At 38.1% G+C, this 21,118-nt stretch overlaps 1 protein-coding gene and 1 long non-coding RNA gene across 2 annotated transcripts in view; both read right to left on the bottom strand.

The window, feature by feature from the left end:
- The window catches only part of LOC102248079 (PDZ domain-containing protein 8), a 32,087-nt gene that overhangs the window by 6,760 nt on the left and 4,209 nt on the right, over positions 1–21,118 (bottom strand). Inside the window, exon 2 of the mRNA XM_014550571.1 lies at positions 5,926–6,051. Within this exon, the coding sequence (XP_014406057.1) occupies positions 5,926–6,051 (126 nt within the window). The remainder of the gene's footprint in view (positions 1–5,925; positions 6,052–21,118) is intronic.
- The window catches only part of LOC106728391, a 16,082-nt gene continuing 1,161 nt past the window's right edge, over positions 6,198–21,118 (bottom strand). The window contains exons 2-4 of the long non-coding RNA XR_001364691.1: positions 11,916–12,012; positions 9,211–9,342; positions 6,198–6,278 (exon numbers count right to left, since the gene is read on the bottom strand). This is a non-coding gene — a long non-coding RNA (uncharacterized LOC106728391). The remainder of the gene's footprint in view (positions 6,279–9,210; positions 9,343–11,915; positions 12,013–21,118) is intronic.

Below are 21,118 nucleotides of genomic sequence, written 5' to 3'. Positions count from 1 at the left end.
TCAAGGAATAACTGCATCGCCTCATTTTACTGCTTAATATTCAGATTTTAAAAGGAAATTGCAGGTCCAATCTTGAGATCATTAAGGCAGTTTTTATTATTGGAGGATAAAATGTTACCTACATGGTCCAACAACTTCTACATTATCTATCTTCTAAATCAGAACCTAAGTCTGCCAATATGTTTTAGTAGTAAGCTTGAGAACAACTTTAGCTGTTAATCAACATCTTGACTACCACTCCAAACTTTACCTCTACATGAATATCATGGGGGTAGGAGTAAGATAATGAAAGAAAAATGGATAAAACACATCAGAGCAATATGAGAAAATTGTTTCCTAAGGTTGAGACCTCAAGCAAATCATGTTTATGCCTCACAAACTGGCTTCATGAGCTAAAAAGCCTGAACAAAATCATGGCAAAAAGAAATCCATAAATTTAAATAAATTTTAATCTTAAAAGGAAATTTAAACAGTACTCAACAACCTACTGCCAAAAACATAAGAAGATTCAGAATTATAAAATACTGTTTAGGAAAATGAGAATTTTCATTTACCAAAGCTTTGCTGCCACCATCTGTTCAAAAGAGCAAAGTACCTAAGTAAGAGCCTTGACTACTGTGCAGAGAAGGCTAGCAGCTTCCGAATTCCCAATAGATATTAAATCTTCAGGATTCAGGAACAAGAAAACACAATTCTTGGATTGTGCAATAGTTCTTTGGATTAGACAATGGTTTCTTAAGATAGGACTAAAAAATAGGTAAATGGGACATCCTGAAATTAATATTTTTGTGCTTCAAAGGATACCACCAACCCACAAAATGAGAGAAAATCCTGTGGACCTGTGTTCTTGTTCAGGATCTTAAGTCTCAACAAGGAATTTATAGCAATGCATTATGAGGACCATCAAGCTAGATCTGGAAGGGCAATTTTTTTTTTTAATTCCAGCACTTAAAATATTTTAAAAGCCTATTTTTCCCCCAAGTTTTACAATTTAGGTGACAATCTCTTTTGAGATATCAAAAAAGAAACCAGAACATTAAGTCCTTCACACACCAAAAGTATATCCCAAATCTATTCTTTCTATTTCCTGAATATGTAGTCATGGGGAGGGGGGGGTAGGCTCCTCTGAGTTAAAAGAGGTCAGTGGCTGACTGATTGGGATGTAATCTCTGCATAAAAAATTGAGTTGCTCTAAATGAGAGGGAATCTATTGCCAAGCCCCGCAGATACTGCTCCCATCAGAGAAAAAAATTCCTCCGGAACCTCATATCCTTTCATTTTTAAATAGGAAACTGAGCTCCATCATAATCTTATGAGACCAATATCATATACGTGGTCCATTGTTGACCAAAATGTCACTATGCAGCATATGACTGTGCAGTACTTGACCATACACCCTCAATCTTGTGTAGAGGAGACTGCAAATAAATCCTGAATTCCTTTTAGTAAGTACGTTTCTGTACTTATAATAAAGCAATTCTGCAACTATTTGAGATGTTATTACAGAACTGAGCAAATGAGTACAAGTGCTGATGTTATTGGAGCTAGGGTTCAGAGGATATAAAAATATGGGAGGAAGAAGAACGAACCAAGGCAAGGAACAACTCTAGGATAAACTAGAATTGGAAGTATTGGGTGAGCTTATGATTTCTAAATTGTGTATGTGTATGCATATATGTATAAGTGTCTATACATATATGTATTTCACAACTCTGTCCGCTGAAGGGACCTCTGAGTATATGAAGTAGCAGTGAACAACCCAACATCCAGATCTTGATTTTTAATATCATTCTCTATTAAAAGGAACCAGGGCTCTTTGGTAAAATAGCTGATTCTAGGACTATGGCAAAGATACAAAATAAACCTGGAACAGCTTGTTATACCAGAAAGTAATGAAGAGCTAAAAAAAAAAAAAATTAAAAAAAAAAGACAGGCCCATGTCACAAGTATACCAGAAAGTAATGAAGAGCTAAAAAAAAAAAAAAAAATTAAAAAATTAAAAAAAAAAGACAGGCCCATGTCACAAACATACAGAGCCAAGTTTGAAGGGGTAGTTAGTGGCCAAATCAAGAACAATTTACAACAAAATAATTAAGAATAGCAAAGAATTATAACCATTGAAAAATACAGGAATCTATGAGTCTGTGCCGATAATAGATTAATTGGGGAATAAGGTAAGGATCTTGGTAATAGAGTGGAATGTCAACTGCTATAGTTTTCTGTATCTGTGTTACCATTACACATTTTTTTAAAGTGATGTATTTTTGGAACCCAGTAAAATAAAACAGGCATTCCAAAAGCTGCTGAGAAAATACAGGCTTTAGAACAGTGCAAGTGTGATTCACTGAAGAAGTGACCTTAATTAGAATCTTCTATCTATAATTAGGACAGGCTATATCCTAAATATACCACTTCTGAGTACAGAACTCTCACACCACAAAACCGTATAGGCCTTGCTTTCACTGACTATAATCTTTGTTTTAAAAATATAACTGGTTGATAAAACCAGCCAAAGAAAAGAAAATGTACTCATTGTTTTATTCAATGTCTTTTACATAAAGATTATGTGACAAATCCCTCCTAGAATTTGGGGCCAAATTTCTTTTCCCCTAAAGAACATGCACAGTTTATCAGAGAATGAGAGCTAAGTTATCCATTAAGTTTACTCTGCTGCCAGAAAACTGATCTATTCCCTATATGGTTGTTTTTAATTTATCTTTTCTACTTAATTGCACATGGGCATTGTTTTCTTTGCAAAATACTTCAAACCCTTTAAGACTATAAATTACAAATTTAAAATCAGTTTTAACAATATGATTGAACATTAATGTGCAATAATTAAATTTTCTAATAGAAGAACTACAAATGCATAAATTGAGGTCATTGGGAACTTTAAAAATCAACTTTAGTTCAATGCAAAAAAATGCAGTTAGAACCAATTTTTATAAACAAAATTGTGTTTCCACCCCCAAACTTGTAATTGGGATGTTCAAAACTCTACTTCAGATCATTAAAAAAGAACTCTCTTTATTACAGTCTGAGACCCCTGTAAGTTAATAAAATTCAAATTCCAGTTCTCACAACCAATTATGCAAAAAGAACAGGTCTGTCTAAAGATTTGTTTTCCTCTTGGTAAACACTATAATGATTACATTAAGGTATAATAATAGAAGCTACAGCTACTGAAGGCCTTCTATATAGTAGCCACTGTGGTTTATTTACCTATTCTGAGCACAATTACTGACAAGGTAGTAATCTTGCCCATTTTACAGATATGAAACTTGTCTAAGAATATCTAACAGTAAGGATACACAGCTAGGATGTAAAGACAGCACTTTCTAATTCAAAAGTTGGTATTATTTCCACTTCATGTTGCCTCCTGAAGCATAAAGTTTCCAGTTGAACAATAACTCCAATATTTTCAATAAACAAGTTTGTTTTCTATGAGTACTTCTAATTTTTTTCCTCACTGGCAAAGTTCACTCTCAAAGTTTTACAACAGGCAAGTTTGATGAATGAATGAATAAATAAGTAAATCTCCTTCAAGGCTATCTTTGCAGATTTGGGGATGAGTGGATGAGTAGGTAGATAGGAATTGACAACAGTATAGTCAAGAAATTTTGTGCAAAGCTTCCCTTCAAATGGTTAGAAGTTGCTATTATTATTTTGGAAAAGGTAATCCATTAAGTATGATTCTGATGCCTGTGGATCAATAAGAAAATTCACTGGGGAAAAAAAAGAAAGCATCACTTCAAAATTTCCTTAGACATAGACCACTTGAAAAATGTCCTAAATATTAATATAACATAATTATATACTTAGCCTCATGTCCCTGGGCCCAGCATGACCATTTGCATATTCGCCTTTTATTATTAAGATGTCATTTTACTGTACACTGAAGTTCCTTTTTACAAAATTTACAGATTTAGTCTTTCTTTGATAAAAGAATTCCTTTTCTACCAGCTTTCTGACATAACGGTGCACAATAACGAGTCACTCTAAGACAAACAAAAAATATTTATCATATTATTATTAAGGTATTCAAAATTAACCTATTTATTAGCAAGGACATAAATATATTAGGTACAAAAATATAACCTCTGTATCCAAGCACTTGTTTTTATTATGAGTTGGAAATAAAAATAGAAGTGATAAGTACCAAACAAGTGGTACAAACAAGTGTCACACAAATGTAGCAAAAGGACAGTATGCTTGTACTTGGAACGGTTAGGAGACACATTAAAGATGTAGCTTTTGAGGTGAACCAAGAAAGGCTGGTTTCAACGAGCAGAAAATGGGGTAGGGCCTTCAGTAGAGAAACAGTGGGGTGTACACACAAGGGCCTTGGTACTTTAAAATATCTAAGGCAGGGAATGGTGAACTGTGGTTGTCTATGGGCCAAATCCAGCTTACTGCTTATTTTTGTATGGCTTGTGGGCTACCAGTGGTTTTAAATGCTTGTGGGGGGAGGGGGAATATTTCATGCCACATAAAAATTATGAAACTCACATATATATTCATAATTATACATAAATATATATAATTTTATGAAGACACAACCATGCCACACCCATTTGTTAACCTATTGCTTATTTCTGACTGCTTTCACACTACAAGGCTGAGTTGAGTAGTTACAACAGAAACCATGTAAATCACAAAGCCTAAAATATTTACAGTCTGGCCCTTTAGAGAAAGTCTGCCATCCTCTTGACTTACGAAGACCTGTGTGGCTGAAATGAAATACTGTGAGTGAGGGGCTGAGCAAAGAAGTTAGAAAGGTCAGAGGGGTATGCAGGCCCTGGCAAGGATTTGAGTCTGTATTCTAGAGTAATGGGGGGAGGCTTTAAAGAATATTAAGAGAGTGACAATTAGACTTGCATTTTGAAAATCTCATTCTGGTTGTTATATTGATGACCACTGTTAAGAAATAAGTGTGGACGAAAGGGGCTCTGCAATAAATCTAACTGAAAGTAACCTCACAGGTGATCTGATCATAAATTCCTAACTGGGCAGGTCATCGTGGATAGCTAAGCCTTAGACCTATGAAAAGGTTTATCTTTGCCTTAAGCAAGCCCTGTCCATTGTTCTTGTGCATTTAGGTTAACACACCTTTGAAATGCCAGAGTAACCCTTTTTTTAGACCCCTCAGAAGCATAACTACCCTCAAGGGAGCACATAATCTTGTTAATTATTCTTGTCCTCTCCCACCTTCATATAATCTTCCTTACATTCCCTCCTTCATTTCAACTGTACAAAAGACTGCAAAACTGTCATTCTCCGGAGCATCTGAGATCTTGCTTCTAGCATGTCATTAGTTTGGCTCAAATAAACACTTATAAAAATTCTCTACAGGTTTGGATGTTCTTATGTCAACATAAGTAAGAAGGCTAGTGTAGTAAGCAATTCAAGAAACATATGAACACAGCTTAGACTATGGGGCTGGTACAATAAAATAAGGAGGCTGGACCAGATCCTTTCAGAAAGCTCTAAAATTCTAAGCATCATAGGGGTTTCCAAGTCTGATTTTTCAACTTCCCAGAGTATTTTCAATTATCACAAACAATTCTCAAAACTGTTATGCTATGAACACCTATAGATATAAGCCAGGTATGCCAACAGAGTATCATGCATCTAAAAAGTTTGGGAATCAGTAAAGAATAAATGCCACCCCCCCATTAGAATGTATGTGTGTGTGTGTATATATATATATATATATATACACACACACACACACATACACACATATATATATATATTTATTTTTGCAAACTGGAAAGGACTATTGTTTTAAAATTTACGATTAATTAATTTACAGATAATACAATATAAATCAACACAGAGGGAGAATAAACACAAATACTGCCTAAGCACATTTTACTGTACTTTCTTTCCCATAATGTAGGAATGACAAAACAAAGACCATACCTGCTGCATTCTAACAATGTAACTTTAAGACGGCCTTCAGTAAGTGCCCATTGTTGTATATGGATATGGTCTTCTTCATCTTCTTCAAATCCTTGCAAGGTTTGGAATGGAAAAAATGGCTTAAACCTGAAAAAATAAATATAAGTCTAAATTTCTGAGTAATACACACCACAGTTTAAAGCATAATAACAAAGCCTACCTGTAGGAAAACAACACAAAACAAAACAAATACCAAACACTGGCCAACAAAACCAGTGCTTACTACATGCCCCCAAACTGGCAGCAAATGTTGCCTTTTCTGCGGCACCAGACCTCCTGGCTCTTTGGCATGCCCTCATTGACAAGGCAGGACACTGAGAACAAAGAAAGAGAAAACCTAGAGTCTCCAGGTACCAGCACAGCTGGTTTCTAGTGAGGCCTCGCGCCTTAGCTTGTAGACAGCCATTTTCTTGCTGCATCCTCACATGACTTTTTTTTCTGTACACACAATTCCTGGTTTCTTTCCTCTTCTTTTTTTAAAAAAATATATTTTATTGATTTTTACAGAGAGGAAGGGAGAGGGATAGAGAGTTAGAAACATCGATGAGGGAGAAACACCGATCAGCTGCCTCCTGCACATCCCCAGTACCTACACACCCCCTACTGGGGATGTGCCCGCAACCAAGGTACATGCCCTTGACTGGAATCGAACCTGGGACCCTTCAGTCCACAGGCTGACGCTCTATCCACTGAGCCAAACCAGCTAGGGCTCTTTCCTCCTCTTTTAAGGAAACCAGTCCTACTGAATTAGGATTCCATCCTTATGATCTCATTTGAACTTAATTACCTTCTTAAAGGCCCTCTCAAATATAGTTACATTAAGGGTTAGGGCTTCAAGACAGGAATTTTGGAGGACACAATTCAGTCCACAATAGAACTCAAATGTAACTCCAGAGCCTGGTCTACAGTCCCTGAGGCTGATTTGATTACCATCCTGTTTTCTGCTGGAACATATACTCTAAACCCAATCTGAAGATCCCTGACAAGAACCAAGGTTTCACAATCCTACTCCTAGATATATCCAATAGAAATGTGCACAAATGTTCACCCTTAGTACACCATAAGTGTCTATAGACGCAAACGGGATGGTTGCCGTTTTGGACGCGTGGCAGGTTCACCAAAAGATTTGTGCAAGAATATTTATAATAGCACTAATCCAACGGTCCACCAACAATAGAGGAATAAACTGAGGTCAGTCACACAGTGAAATACTCTATAGCAAATATAATAAGCACTCCATATATATATACACAATGGATTAATAAACTACATCCACACATGGATTAATTTCATAAATACACTATTAAGCTAAAGAAGCTAATGAGTGCATATGGTATGACTCAATTTATATAAAGTTCAAAAAGAAACAAAAAACAAACAAAAACAAAACAAAACCCAAAAGAAATGGTGTAGAAGTCAGGATAGTAGTTACTCTTAGGCAGAGCAGTGTCGAGGTATGAGTAGGTGGCAATATGAGGGACTTCCTGGTTGCTGGTAATATTCTACTGCTTGTTCTGAATGCTGCTCTGTTCACCTTGTAAAAATTAATTGAACTGAATTTTTATGATTAGTATACTTAGGTAAAATTTTAAAAGAAAAAACATTTAATTAAAAAATGTGAATTACTTCAGTAACATTTTAAAAATATAGTATTAAATTATACACTTACAAGAGTAGCTAAGCCATCTACTCATATGTGGCTCTGAGAGAAGCTTTTTTAAATATCTAAAATAAGCTTTTGCTCTGACTAAGATGTGTCTCCAAGACTGCTCTATGAGCACCCTGAACACATGGCAGCAGAAAAACTGTTTGCAAACACTATGATCTTTAGAGAAAAAGGGTTTACTACAAACCCAATATAAAAATATTTTGAGGTCTAAATCCTTTCTTGACTTCAGCATGGGCTTGTGTGTCCTTGGCAAAGTACTAAGACTGTTAGGATTTTTAGCTCAATAAAAGAGAAAACTTTCTAATAATTAGAGCTAATAAAAAAAAGAACACAGCTAGCTCATTGCATTGCATGACTTCTATCTCTGGAAATATTCAGGCAGAGGTTGTCAAGGAGGGAAGGTGCTGTGAAAATAACACATTTAGAATCTTATAGATTACTAGAGGCATGGTGCACAGAATTTGTGAACTGGTGGGGGGCGTGGCCTGTGGGGATCAGCCTGCTCATCCTGGTCAACCGAGCGGCTGTGGACCTGCCCTCTGAGAGACTGCTCCCTGGTCCAGCATCTTCCGTGGAGCCGGAGCACTTGCCTCTCCATGTGACCCGGTTGGGGCCAGGCCCAGGGACACTAGCACTGAGAGGCGGCGGAGTGGGCCTCAGTCCCACGAGGCCTATAGGCAGCCACGAACCTGCCTCCTAGCCTCCGGGGTCAGCTCTGAGAGCCCAGCGGCAGCGCTGCGCAGCCTGCAGGCGTCCAGAGGAGGAGGCAGGGAACGAGGAGGAGGAGGCTTGGGCGAGGAGGCGATGATTGCAGCCCCGGTTCCTGCCCGTTGGCCCGGGGTTTGCAGTGGGAGCAGCTGCTCATCCCAGTCAGCTGAGCGGCTGCTTCCACTGTGGTAGCACACTGACCACCAGGGGGCAGCTCCTGCGTTTAGCGTCTGCCTCCTGGTGGTCAGTGAGCGTCATAGAGACTGGTCGACTGATTGTTCTGCCGTTCGGTCGTTGGGCTTTTATTATATAGGACAAGAGGCCCGATGCACGAAATTCGTGCAAGAGTAGGCCTTCCTTTCCTTGGCTGCCAGCACCGGCTTCCCTCTGGCACCCGGGACCCAGGCTTCCCTCGCAGCCTGGGCTTTGACCAGAAGAACATCTGGTCTAATTAGCATATTATGCTTTTATTATTATAGATAGGATAGTCCCAACTCCTAGAGATTTGTTTCAAAATAATCAGGAGAGGAGATTGTAGGGAGATACAGATGATCCAAAGTGGCCACAAGTTAATTATCTGGTTATGGATAACAGGGTTTTGAACTATTCTCTTAATTTCTGAGTAAGTTTAAAATTTTCCATAATGAAGAAGTAGAAGGTTTGTACTCTATACTAAAACAACCTGGGTTTTCTCTTCTTATTTCTCTTCTAGTTTCCTTAGCAACATCATTTGATCTTACTGCTTTTGTAAGTTTCATGTATTGATGCTTAAAGTAAATTAAACACCTTTTCTTCAAACTTGTTCCTCCTCTCCTGTTTTATCTTATTGGCACCACTAATTTCATAGACACTTGGAAACCTGAAGTTACCTTTTACCACCAATGAGTCCCATCCACCTCCATTCCCCTCCATAATATTTCTAAAATGTCTCTTCTGCTGTTCTTCTGTGTTTCCCATTGGCCTGGTTCAGGTTTTCATGATTAGTCAGAAAGTTGTGACTTCTGAAATTACGTTTCATTTTCTTAAAAAGAATATTTATAAAATAAAAAACATTTTCTTTCTCTTAATAAAAAGCTACCACACATGACTTACCACATCTCTAAGATTTATAAGCAAACCACATCTATATTAGAGAGTTCACAGATGTAAAGCACTTAGTAAAGATCCTAGCATGTAATGGGACACACAAATCCTGGTTTTCTTCTTTCTCCATGCTCACCTTTTGGCATACTGGCTTCCTCGCTGAAGCTCTACAGATATTGCACAATACCCTATATTCTGTCCCTTTGCTATTTCTTCCACCTACACTGTACTTCCATCCTATCTCCCTGTGCCTAAAGCTAAACTGTCTTTTAACAGTCAGCTCAAACGTCATTTAACAACTTCAGCAACTATGCTTACTTAGGAACAGAGAGACCAAAGTTAGGCACTCAGAGACACGGTCCTATTTCAGGCTTAGGAATACAAACAACACTACATCTTGCCTAAGGAAGAATGTAGAACAGGCAGCTATAAACAGGGAATTGGGAGTTCTGTGTGGTTTTTGCCTTTTAGTCTCACATAAGAAACTAGCAAACATAATTGTGCTCCAAATTCTCCTAAACCAAATATATAAACCGAATCAATCAGGTTATCAACATGTTTCTTCATTTATTGTTCTTTAGAGGCATCTCAGTATTCCTTTAAATAATGAGTTCCCCTGCTGCATTTAAATATAATTACAAAACCTCAATTAGCCATAATTTTATCATGCACATTATTATGTAAAGTACAGTACACTAATACAAAACTAGATGTAAGCTATAAAAAAAACAAAGTATCAGTGGTTCAAAATACTCTTAATTTCCTATATGTATTGGTAAACCATGAGTCAAAATTTCAAATGTTCAATTTTACTTAGACAACTCAATTGATATTACATTAAAAAGACAATTAATACACCAAGCTCCTCCATGCTTACTAAGGTTAGTACTGTCGTATTATTTCTCCTAAGAGACTGCCTGCTAACCACTCTGATTTCGTAACTAGCCCTACATGGTAAGCTCCTTTTCACTGTTCAAGTTCTATTTCAGTCACCCCTCTTTGTAACCTGTCCCCCCTTCTCTACCATCTGGTAATTGCTCCCTCTGTGTTCTAAAAGCACTTCATACACACTTCTATTATGCCACCAATCACCCTGTTTACATTCCTGTCTCTCTCTAGCTCTCCCAGACCACCCCTTCCTCCCAACTAAATTGTGAAATGCAGGAGGAAAAGAAACACATGATAGGTACTGAACGGTGGTTAACAGCAGACTCTGAAACCAAACAGCTGAGCTTGGAATCCCATTCTGCTGCCTCCCAGCAATATGACCTCAAATATATTCTGACTTTAAGCCTCAGTTTCCTTATATACAAAAGGAGGATACTAATTACACCTCTACCTCACAGTGCTGTGATCAGGATTACATGAAATAATAAAAAGCTCGTAGCATCCTTCGCTTCTCAGCTTCTTCCTGACAAGGCAATTTAAAGAAGTGTTAAGCACACACATTTTAGAGTCAGTACTTGGTTTTGAATTTTGGTTCTAACACTTACTAGCTTTGAGACCCTGGGCAAACTATTTGGACTTTAAAAGCCTCAGTTTATTCATCTGTAGAAGGTAGTTATTATAAGGACTAGAGATATAGGCGGGGGGGGGGGGGGGGGGCGGGGGGAACCTCAGCCCAGCCTGCACCCTCTTCCAATCTGGGACCCCACAGGGGATGTCTGCCAGTTTAGGCCCAATCCCATAGGGATCCCTGCGGGATCGGGCCTAAACCAACGGTTGGACATCCCTCTCACAATCCAGGACCACTGGCTCCTAACTGCTTGCTTGCCTGGCTGCCTGATGGCCCCTAACCATTCTGCATGCCTGCCTGATGGCCCCTAACCCCTCTGCCTGCCTGCCTTGCCCCTAATAACCACTCACCTGCCTGCCTGATTGCCCCTAACCACTCTGCCTGCCTGCCTGATCTCCCCTAACCACTTGCCTGCCTGCCTGATCACCCCTAACTGCTCGCCTTCCAGCCTGATCGCCCCTAACCGCCTCTGCCTCGGCCCCTGCCACCACGGCTTTGTCTGGAAATACATCCAGAATGACATCCGGAAGGTCGTTTGGCTGTCTGGTCTAATTAGCATATTATGGTTTTATTATTATAGATTAGATGAGAAAGTTCATATAAGCATTTGGTACAGTGGGGTACTCTAGAAATATTTCCTATCACACTTTCCATTTATCTATTTTGAGGCTGGTCTCCTAGAGACATGTTAGGCAGCAAATGCCTTCCCTTCCACAAAGAATCGTTTCAGAACTCAGCATTCACCATGTATGATGCTCAAGGTTATAGCTGTCTGTCTTCCTCAGATTTCAGATGCCACATGGGCATAATTTCAGTCACCATACTAGTTAATTTTTAAAAATTGTGTTCTTTGTGAGGATATCAAATTAACAATAGGCAATATGCCTCCCTGCCCTAATTATCACCTTACTACCTGAGCCATTAAGCTTTATAACTAAGGATTACATTAAACTGAATATTAAGAAACTGACTTACAGAAACCAATGAAGAATTGTTCTATTTACGGAATTCCTTGGTGTGCACTATGCTGACAAAGTCCATACTTGGGAGAATGATTTTAATTTCTGTACTCCTAAGGAGAAAAAGTATTCCACAATAGTTATTAAACTAAGAACAAAGATAGCAAATACTGCTACAAAAAACCTCACCCCAACTCTCTCATATATCCTCTAATTAATAAGAAATGTCCACTTTTATCTAAACTCCTAATTCTGCATAGAATAATCAATATCTAAAATGCTTCACAATTTTCTGAAGTGGTTTTATATGAACGCTGAACAAAAGAGTGATAAGAGGGCTGCAGGTCCTCATAACAGAACTTAATAGCTGGTGACTCAAAGGTGAGTCAATGTTAACTGATATCCTGTGCACTAGAGATAAAGTATCAAATGAGTTGCTTAGGGAACCAAAGTAATTCTCTTGACCATATCTGATAAATCTCATATCTCTTTATTTTCAGCATGACCCAATCACATGAGGGCCTCTGACCATAGCCTATGATCAATTAAATTAAAATTCTCAGTTTTCACAAAATTAAAAAAAAAATAGAGGGGAGGGGGGACAGAACCATGAGAACTGTCTTCAAATCCAAATTCCTTCTATTCCTCTTTACCAGCTCCTCCAACACATGCCTTTAAATAAGTGAATATAAAAATTGCCACTTTATACAGTTCTGTAAATTACATACTTTCATATACACTCCCGATTCTCATGACTCATAACAATGTACAGACTTATTTTATATATGAAGAAACTAAGAGGAAGTTGAAGTGGCTTTCCATGATCACATAGTAAGTAGCACAGTCAAACTGCACTGAAATACTCAACCCTGTGCTCCTTACAACACCAAGATATACAAGCAATACTATAAATCAACTGAAAATTATGTATCTAATATTTATGAAAGCTGACTTGGCAAGTGAGGCAACAGGAGCACCTCTTTTACATATAGTAAAAGTAAGTAAATTTCAAGTTAGACCAGTTCTCAAATACTTTGTTCACAGAATCCCTATACATTTTTAGAAAGTAGTAAGGACTCCAAAGAGCCATTGTTTATTTGGGTTATTATCACTAGAGGCCCCGTGCATGAAATTCGTGAACTTGGGGGGGGAGCGATGGTGGTGGGGAAGGAAGTACCTCAGCCTGGCCTGCACCCTCTGGGGGGTGGGGGGGGGGAGGGAAGGAGTCCCTTAGCCTGGCCTGCACCCTCTCGCAGTCCAGGAACCCTTGGGGGGAGCGTTTGAATGACAGGGGGAGTGGGCCTAAGCAGGCAGTCGGATATCCTTAGTGCTGCCGCAGGGGCAGGAGAGGCTCCCACCACTGCCACTGCGCTTGCCAGCCGTGAGCCTGACTTCTGGCTGAGTGGCACTCCCCCTGTGGGAGCACACTGACCACCAGGGGGCAGCTCCTGCATTGAGCGTCTGCCCCCTGGTGGTCAGTGCGTGTCATAACAACTGGTCAAATGGTTAGACACTTAGCATATTAGGCTTTTATATATAGAAATATTTACCACATTAGAAATTTTAAGTGATAGCACTTTTAAACATAATAACAACACAAGCTCACATCCCATTAGCCACCAGGATGATAATATAATTACACATCATGTAACTCCTGGAAAACTCCATCATACACTTGTGAAAGAATGAAAAGGCAAATAATATTTTTGTATAATTATGAGAATAGTTTTGACTTGGTAGACACCCATAGCCCAAGGGTCTTGGAGATCCAACAGAATACCCAAGCCACACTTTTGGAAACCATTGACTTAGACAGTACCAAGTCTTAGCTATGGCAATTCTTAAATTCAAAGTTGTAACCTATTATCTTACTTTAAGTATATCAGTTATTCCCTCTCAGCACTAATTTTCTTTAGAACAGTGCCCAGTGACAAAGACGATATCAAACATTTACTCAGTAAACGGAATCTCTTCTGAAGTCGAGTGGATGGAGGAAGAGAAAGCATCTTAAGACAAAATTATTACCTCCCTACTATGGTAAAGATAATATATATATATATTTATACATATATATTATATATAAAGTATATAATACAGAGGACTGGTCTTCTAAAGCCAGTTAAATGTACCAAATGGATAAGAACTCCATTCTGGGTATTAGGTAAGGAACAGCAAAAGATCTGAGCAAGAGAAATGAGAAAAAGCTAATACTTTAACTGTCCAGCTTTCTCCTCTAGCCAAATAAAAGTAACAAAGCATCTTCTGAAGTTAAATGATTTTTAATTTTATCTGTACTAGTCTCTCTGCTTCTCTTAGTTTTTAATTACCTAAAGTCAAACTTATTAAACGGAAATATTTTAAAGATGATTTATACCTGCATATTTGCAAAAAATTCCTGCATTTGACCTATGCAAAAGTAAAAGAGAAGTGAATAACACCACCTTACATTTACATAATTATTTTCTCTAAGAAATTTAACAGCTTTAGATTTTTACTCAGTCTCAAAAATAATAAGTTGAACAATTTGTCCAAGGATACAATAAATCAACAAATCAATAGTAATTCCAGGAATAAAGCTGAAGTTCCTCATGATATAATCCTATTGTTTCAGGGCAAGAGACTGAATTACTTTCAAGAGAAACCTTAAGAGCATAGAGTATCCCCAAGGCTCCAACAATTATTATCATAGAGTCTGTTGACTGACAGGAATCTTGGAATAACTGAGTCCAAATTCTAACTCTATAGTATTAAAAATTTCAAATATTTTGAGTAATTTATCTAAATATTTTAAGTAAGCAATTTACTAAAAAATGGCCTATAATTTAGACACATAATTTGGCTACAAACATATTTTAAATACTTCCATGTCAAGAGTTTGCAATTCTAGTCCTGATTAAAATCTAAAGCTAAATACTGAGAACTGATAACCTTTTCAAATATTAAAATAAACCAGACATCACCTGTCCTAAATTTCACAGAAAATATTGTATTTAATGGTGAGGACAAAGTAAGATTTTCAATGCATTATAGAAATACAATGAAATTAACTATAATAGAATAACTCTTACTTTAGCCTCAGCAAGTTTCACAGAACTAAAAGCTTTGAATTATTTACTTGTTTGACTAAGTGACTAAGAGCTAGCAAGACTGTGTAGTCAGCAACCACAATCATCCCTAGTAATGAGTATGTGTATAATCTGGCATTCAGGAACAACTGATTACTGTGTGCAAATTGGCATGTAACACAAACAGCAGATACACTATTTTGTAGATATTGATATCTGTATGAAATAGTTATATCTAAGAACAATACAGGTGCTTTTCAAAATATATTCTTGTAGCCAGCTACTAAACAGAAATTATATCTCCGTTATTGCTATTTAAGGTTTTACAGAAAAAAAATAGTAGTCACTTATACAGATTATATAGGTAGAATATAGAGTTGATCCTAAAAGAAATACCAATATGTAAATATACTTAGGTCACACATACCTGCTCTAAATGGCATATACCTTACCAACAAACCAAGTACACCTAACAGGTACCTAATAAAAAATAATAAACTCAACGAAAACACTTTTTTTCTGTGCTAATCACAGCATTTTTATTTTTAAGTACATACCATCAAGAACTAATTATGCTGGGAAGAGGGAAATTTTCTAGCTCTTTTACCAATATAATGCAAATCAAAGCACAGACATTTCAGTACTCCATCCACCATATCATCAGCTTCATTCTCCATACAATTCATGAAGAAATCATGGGCATAAATACCCAATGTCCATGATTAGATAAAAAAGAAATACATTCCGCTGATTACATAAAAATTGGTAATCATGCACCAGACCAGTGAAAATAAGTTTTATTGTTATTCTATACTAGTCCAAGGAAAATATTACCTACAGTTTATCGATACTGACCTTTCCTAGGGATGTGGAATTTAAAATCAAGGCTCCTGGAGTGTCAGAGAAGGTTGCAAACACATTCATGTTTTGTTTTTGCTTGTGTGTGGAAATGAGAGGAGGGGAGAAGGCCTTCATAGGTGCCGCACAGACCTTGAAGTTAGCATTGTCAACCATGGGAGTCTTCAATCAGCATGTGTGTGTGCACGTGTGTAGGGGGAGGACACTCCTCTTCAGTACTCATTTTACAATGAGAATTGTATTACATACCATCAACCTGTCTTTATGACAACCATAAACCATTAAAAGGTTAAATAAGTCCAGCCAGTGTGGCTCAGTGGTTGAGCATCCAACCCTGAACTAAGAGATCTCAGGTTTGATTCCTGGTCAGGACACATGCCTGGGTTTCGGGCTTCCTCCTTGGTGGGGGCCGTGCAGGAGGCAGCCAATTGATGTTTCTATTTCTCTCCCTCTGCCTTCCTCTCTCTCTCTAAAATCAATAAAAACATATCTTTAAAAAATAGGTTAAATAAGATATGTTTCCTCTCTCTCTCTAAAATCAATAAAAACATATCTTAAAATATGTTGCATATATTTTGTTTAAGAAATTTAAAGAATATGAGTATTCTTTAGATAGCCTGAACTCAAAGTCCCAGTACTTCAGTTATGTGGCTGAATTCACTTTGTGAAAATTTATCAATTGTACACTTGGGATTCGGGTATTTTCTGTATATACACACACAAACACACATGCACATGCATATATATTATAGACCAATAAAAAGCTTGGGGGGCGGGGAACTGCACATAAAGTACTAATGTGTTTTATAGTTGAAAGGTGATATTTAGGTAGGGACCTGAAAAGTGGTGGAGTGAGCTCCTTGGCTATCTGCGGGAAAACATTCGTAAAGAAGGACTAGCAAAGGCCTTGTGATGGGTGCATACTTGGAGTGTGAGAACAGCCAAGGAGACCAGAATAGACTGAGAGGAAGAGTATAGAAGACAACATCAGAGAAAGAGAGACTACAATGGCCAGGAATGGAGTAAAGCAGTGAATGAATTAGACTCATACATATTGCCAGAGGAATGTCCATGTTATACTTACAGACCCATTTTGGAGGGTCACATTTATATTATGTTCCCCCACTTTATTATTAAGGAGAAAGGAAGGAGGAGATGGAGAGAGTGGGATAGAGGGAGAGGCACCTCCTATATATATAAGAAGCTTGTGTATATATGTGTTTCAGAGTAGAGTTAAGTGTACACCTCAGACTTAGCATTTTCAGGGGGATAAAAGTAAAAAGGGGAGGACTACATTTTTAACTTCTTTATGCTCCTAAATATTATTATAAAATTTGCAAAAACCTAACCAAAAAAATATAAAAACTAAAAAATCTGAAAAGAAAAAACCTAGTATCTACACAAAGATATAGGTAGAAAAATGTTTATGGTATCATTATTTATATTAACGAGAAACTGAAAAACAATCAACAAGAAATTGGTTAACTTATGGTATTTCTGATCAATGTAATTCTAAGTACCTATTAAAACAAATGAAGTAGGTATATTTAGAAAACCCAAGATATAGTTTTAAAAAAAAGCAATACACACACACACACACACACACACGTATGTATATATATGCAAATGAGGTCAGGACTCTGGAACGGTCATGACCAGCTCAGTAGGAGGGGCTGGGCGCAACCCGAGCCTGAGAAAACACGCAGGTGTGGCCTGGAGCCTGAGAGATCAACACAGAGGGGTGCCTGCTCTGAGCCTCCACAGCGCAGCTGGGGGCAGGCCCCCAGCGGACACACACACACACACACACACACGCACGGGGCGCCTGCTCTGAGCCTCCACAGCGCAGCTGGGGGCAGGCCCCCAGCGGACACACACACACACAGGGCACTTGCTCTGAGCCTCCACGGCTTAGGCCCGCCCACGGGGAGCGGGCCTAAGCCATCAGTAGGACATCCTCTGAGGGTTCCCGGACTGTGAGTGGGGGCAGGCTGGGCTGAGGGACCCCTCCTGCCTCTCCCCCACCGTGCACAAATTTTATGCACCGGGCCTCTAGTACTAACATAAAAAGCAAGGTACCAACTATGATTCTGTTCTTATAAATTTAATAAATTAGAATACATTTAGAAAAAACATGGATGCACAGTCTCTAAATTTAAGTTTCCTTTAAAGACATTACAAGAGAGTTTTCACTTTAATATTTCATATTTTCTAACTGAATTTTTTCAATGAGCTTATCACTCATTGAAAGGGAAACATTTGTAATACATTACCTAGGCTAATGTCTAACATCTATCTAGTAAAGTGTCTGAAATATCTCTAGAAAAATGTCTGGCAAATGTAGCATAATCAATAAATATGTATATTCAATTAGGTACTAAAGGAAAGATACATTTATTCAGTAGGTTTCATATATGAGACATTTATTACACCCTTTTAGATAGGTATTTCCATTTTATAGATATGGACACTTAGACTAAGGGAAGATAAGGCCTTAATAGTGCTGAAATCAGGTACACATTACTCCAAAGCTCTATTACCAGAATAGACAACTTAAGTACTTCTCTATAGCCTTAACCCAAAAGAATGAAGTTGTTCTCTAGTACTGGCAGTCTCTACTTGGCACCTGCAGTTCTATTTATCTGAAGGTAAATAATTAACACACCTCATTCTTCCCTGGTACAAATACAATAAGCATGTGGTTTTATGCCAGTCTTAGCAATGTGGCAAGAGAGATTTAAAAACTACTCTGTAAAACTTCTGCCAATGACCAGGTAGTTGCTTTACGACTTCCCAATGAAATGTGATGTGCTCTGATGCCATGCCAAAGTTGTTAGTTCCTGACTCTAGGAAAGAACAAAGGAATGTTTTAACAGCACTGGTTTCCTGGTGACATTGTTCTGAGAAAATAAAGAATGTGATGGGAAGAAATGTTGGGTATTTAACTTCTAAACAAGGTATTTAGTGGTAGAAACTCCTACCAAACAACTGATTCATTATGTCTCAGCATGCGATTGGGAATCTTAATGGGGGAGTGGGCGTGACAGGTCACGCTTTTTGGGGCAGAGAGGTTTTATTAGAAATGCCTGAGCTACACAAATCCTGTATACATTCTATAAAGACCAGCAAAATTATGAAGAGCCTAGTTTTTAGTTTAGCATGTTAGCGTTAGTTAGATGTATGGCAACAAAGTTGAATCCTTCTGTCTCTGTTTACTACTCAACCTGGAGTCTAAGAACCCTAGACAGATTTTGAGGGGACTATAAATTTCATGAAATTAAATGAAAACTTCATTATGCATTTTCCTGCAGAGTACCCAGTTTTCATTAGCTTTTCAAAAAGAAAGAACTCTCAAAAAAAGGTTTAAGAGTACCTTTCATCATATATGCATATGTGCTACTTTTTTGGTAGGCATTTAAGCACAATTTTTTGTTTTAGGGTTTTATTAAAGAGTTTAGAGCAAGGGTTAGCAAACCTTTTTTATAAAGGGCCAGATATTTTAGAATCTGTGGATCCATATGGTCTGTCTCATATTCTTCTTCTCTTTTAAACAACTTTAAATGTAAAAGTTTAAAAATGTAAAAATAATTCTTAACTCGTGGTCCTAACACCAGCTTGTGTGCAAACTCCTATTTCTGCAGAAATAAGACGGCATGGGCTTTGGGAGTCTAGATCTTTTTTTTTTTTTTTTTTTGAGACTTTCAGAAAGTCACTTACCTCTTATAGGCCTCAAGTTTCCACATTTGTAAAAATAAACAACCTCTCCTGCACAGTAGTTTTAACTATTAAGATAATAAGTGCATGGAACTGCCCACACCATATCCGGCATATAGTTAGAAACTGATTTTATTATCTTTGCCTCTGCCTTATACAATAGACTAGAGACCCGGTGCACGACATTTGTGCACTGAGGGGCGGGGGTCTCCTCAGCCCAGCCTGGCCCTCTCACAATCCGGGACTCTTGGGGGATGTCCGCCTGCCAGCAGGCGAACATCCCTCTTGCAGTCTGGGACCCCTTGCTACTTACCACTAGCCTGCAGTGGAGGCTGTGCTTGCCAGTCATGAGCCCGGTTTCTGGCTGAGCAGTGCTCCCCTTGTCGGAGTGCACTGACCACCAGGGGGCAGCTCCTGCATCGAGCGTCTGCCCTCTGGTGGCCAGTGCACATCATAGCAACCGGTCCTTCCACCATTCAGTCGATTTGCATATTAGCCTTTTATTATATAGGATCATTAGTAATATTTGTTAGTCAATATTAAGTGTTTGACCAGGCATGTTCCTCCAATACAACTGACTTTATAATAATCTCCTTTGGCTATTTTCAGAAACAAACGGCTTTTTTGGAAAGCCAACAGACCTGTATATTGCTGATTAGAAACTAACAGTCTCCTCATAATTATTCTCCCTTCAATGTGTAAATCAAATTTCTAAAGCAAAGATTTAGTTGATCAATTCATTATTTCCCATCTAAATGTTTTAAATGCCTAAATCACAATAATTCAAACCAGCTTCAAGAAAACCCAACATGCAAGAAGTAAAACCAGCAATAAAAATTTATTGGATTATATTTAGGCACCAAAGAACCTAAGGTCACAAAATATTATACCACACATAGTAAGCAGGTGGTTTGCCTTAGCAGAGATACTGATCCCTGCTCTTCCTGTTTCTCATATATCTGAAGGTCTTAAATATATCCAAATGCCATTTTAATGAGCTTTAATTGTTTGTTTTCCCCAGAAAGACTAACCATATTGAAAGCATGAACTGTGCTGTAACCATTTTTATCACCTTCACCATACCTGCCCCAACACTAGGCATTGGTAGTCTTCAGGAAGTAGCTAATGAAAATAAATGACTTTTAAAAACAACTTCAGCCTGGCTGGTGTGGCTCAGTGGTTGAACTTCGACCTATGAACCAGGAGGTCATGGTTCGATTCCTGGTCAGGGCACATGCCCAAGTTTCAGGCTCGATCCCCAGTAGAGATGTGCAGAAAGCAGCTGATCAATGTTTCTCTCTCACTGATGTTTCTATCTCTCTATCCCCCTCTCTAAAATTCAATAAAAATATATTTAAAAATAAATAAGTAAATAAAAATGCTCAATGCAAGTCCCTTCAAAAATATAATGTTTAAAGAGGAGTAAAAATTATAACTGATTAGCAACAGTAATGCTCTCCATTTAGTAAGAGTCTCAAGTTTATATGAAGATAGGCCAGGCAAGTACCATAGTAAGCAGGTGGGAACTATAAACTACTAGAGGCCCGGTGCACAAAAATTTGTGCACTTGGGGGGGGGGTCC

The sequence above is a fragment of the Myotis brandtii genome, unplaced genomic scaffold, assembly GCF_000412655.1.
Source record: "Myotis brandtii unplaced genomic scaffold, ASM41265v1 scaffold604, whole genome shotgun sequence".
Classification (NCBI taxonomy): domain Eukaryota; kingdom Metazoa; phylum Chordata; class Mammalia; order Chiroptera; family Vespertilionidae; genus Myotis; species Myotis brandtii.
Note: the sequence above shows the minus strand (reverse complement) of the source record. Positions and strands in the feature narration are given on the sequence as shown.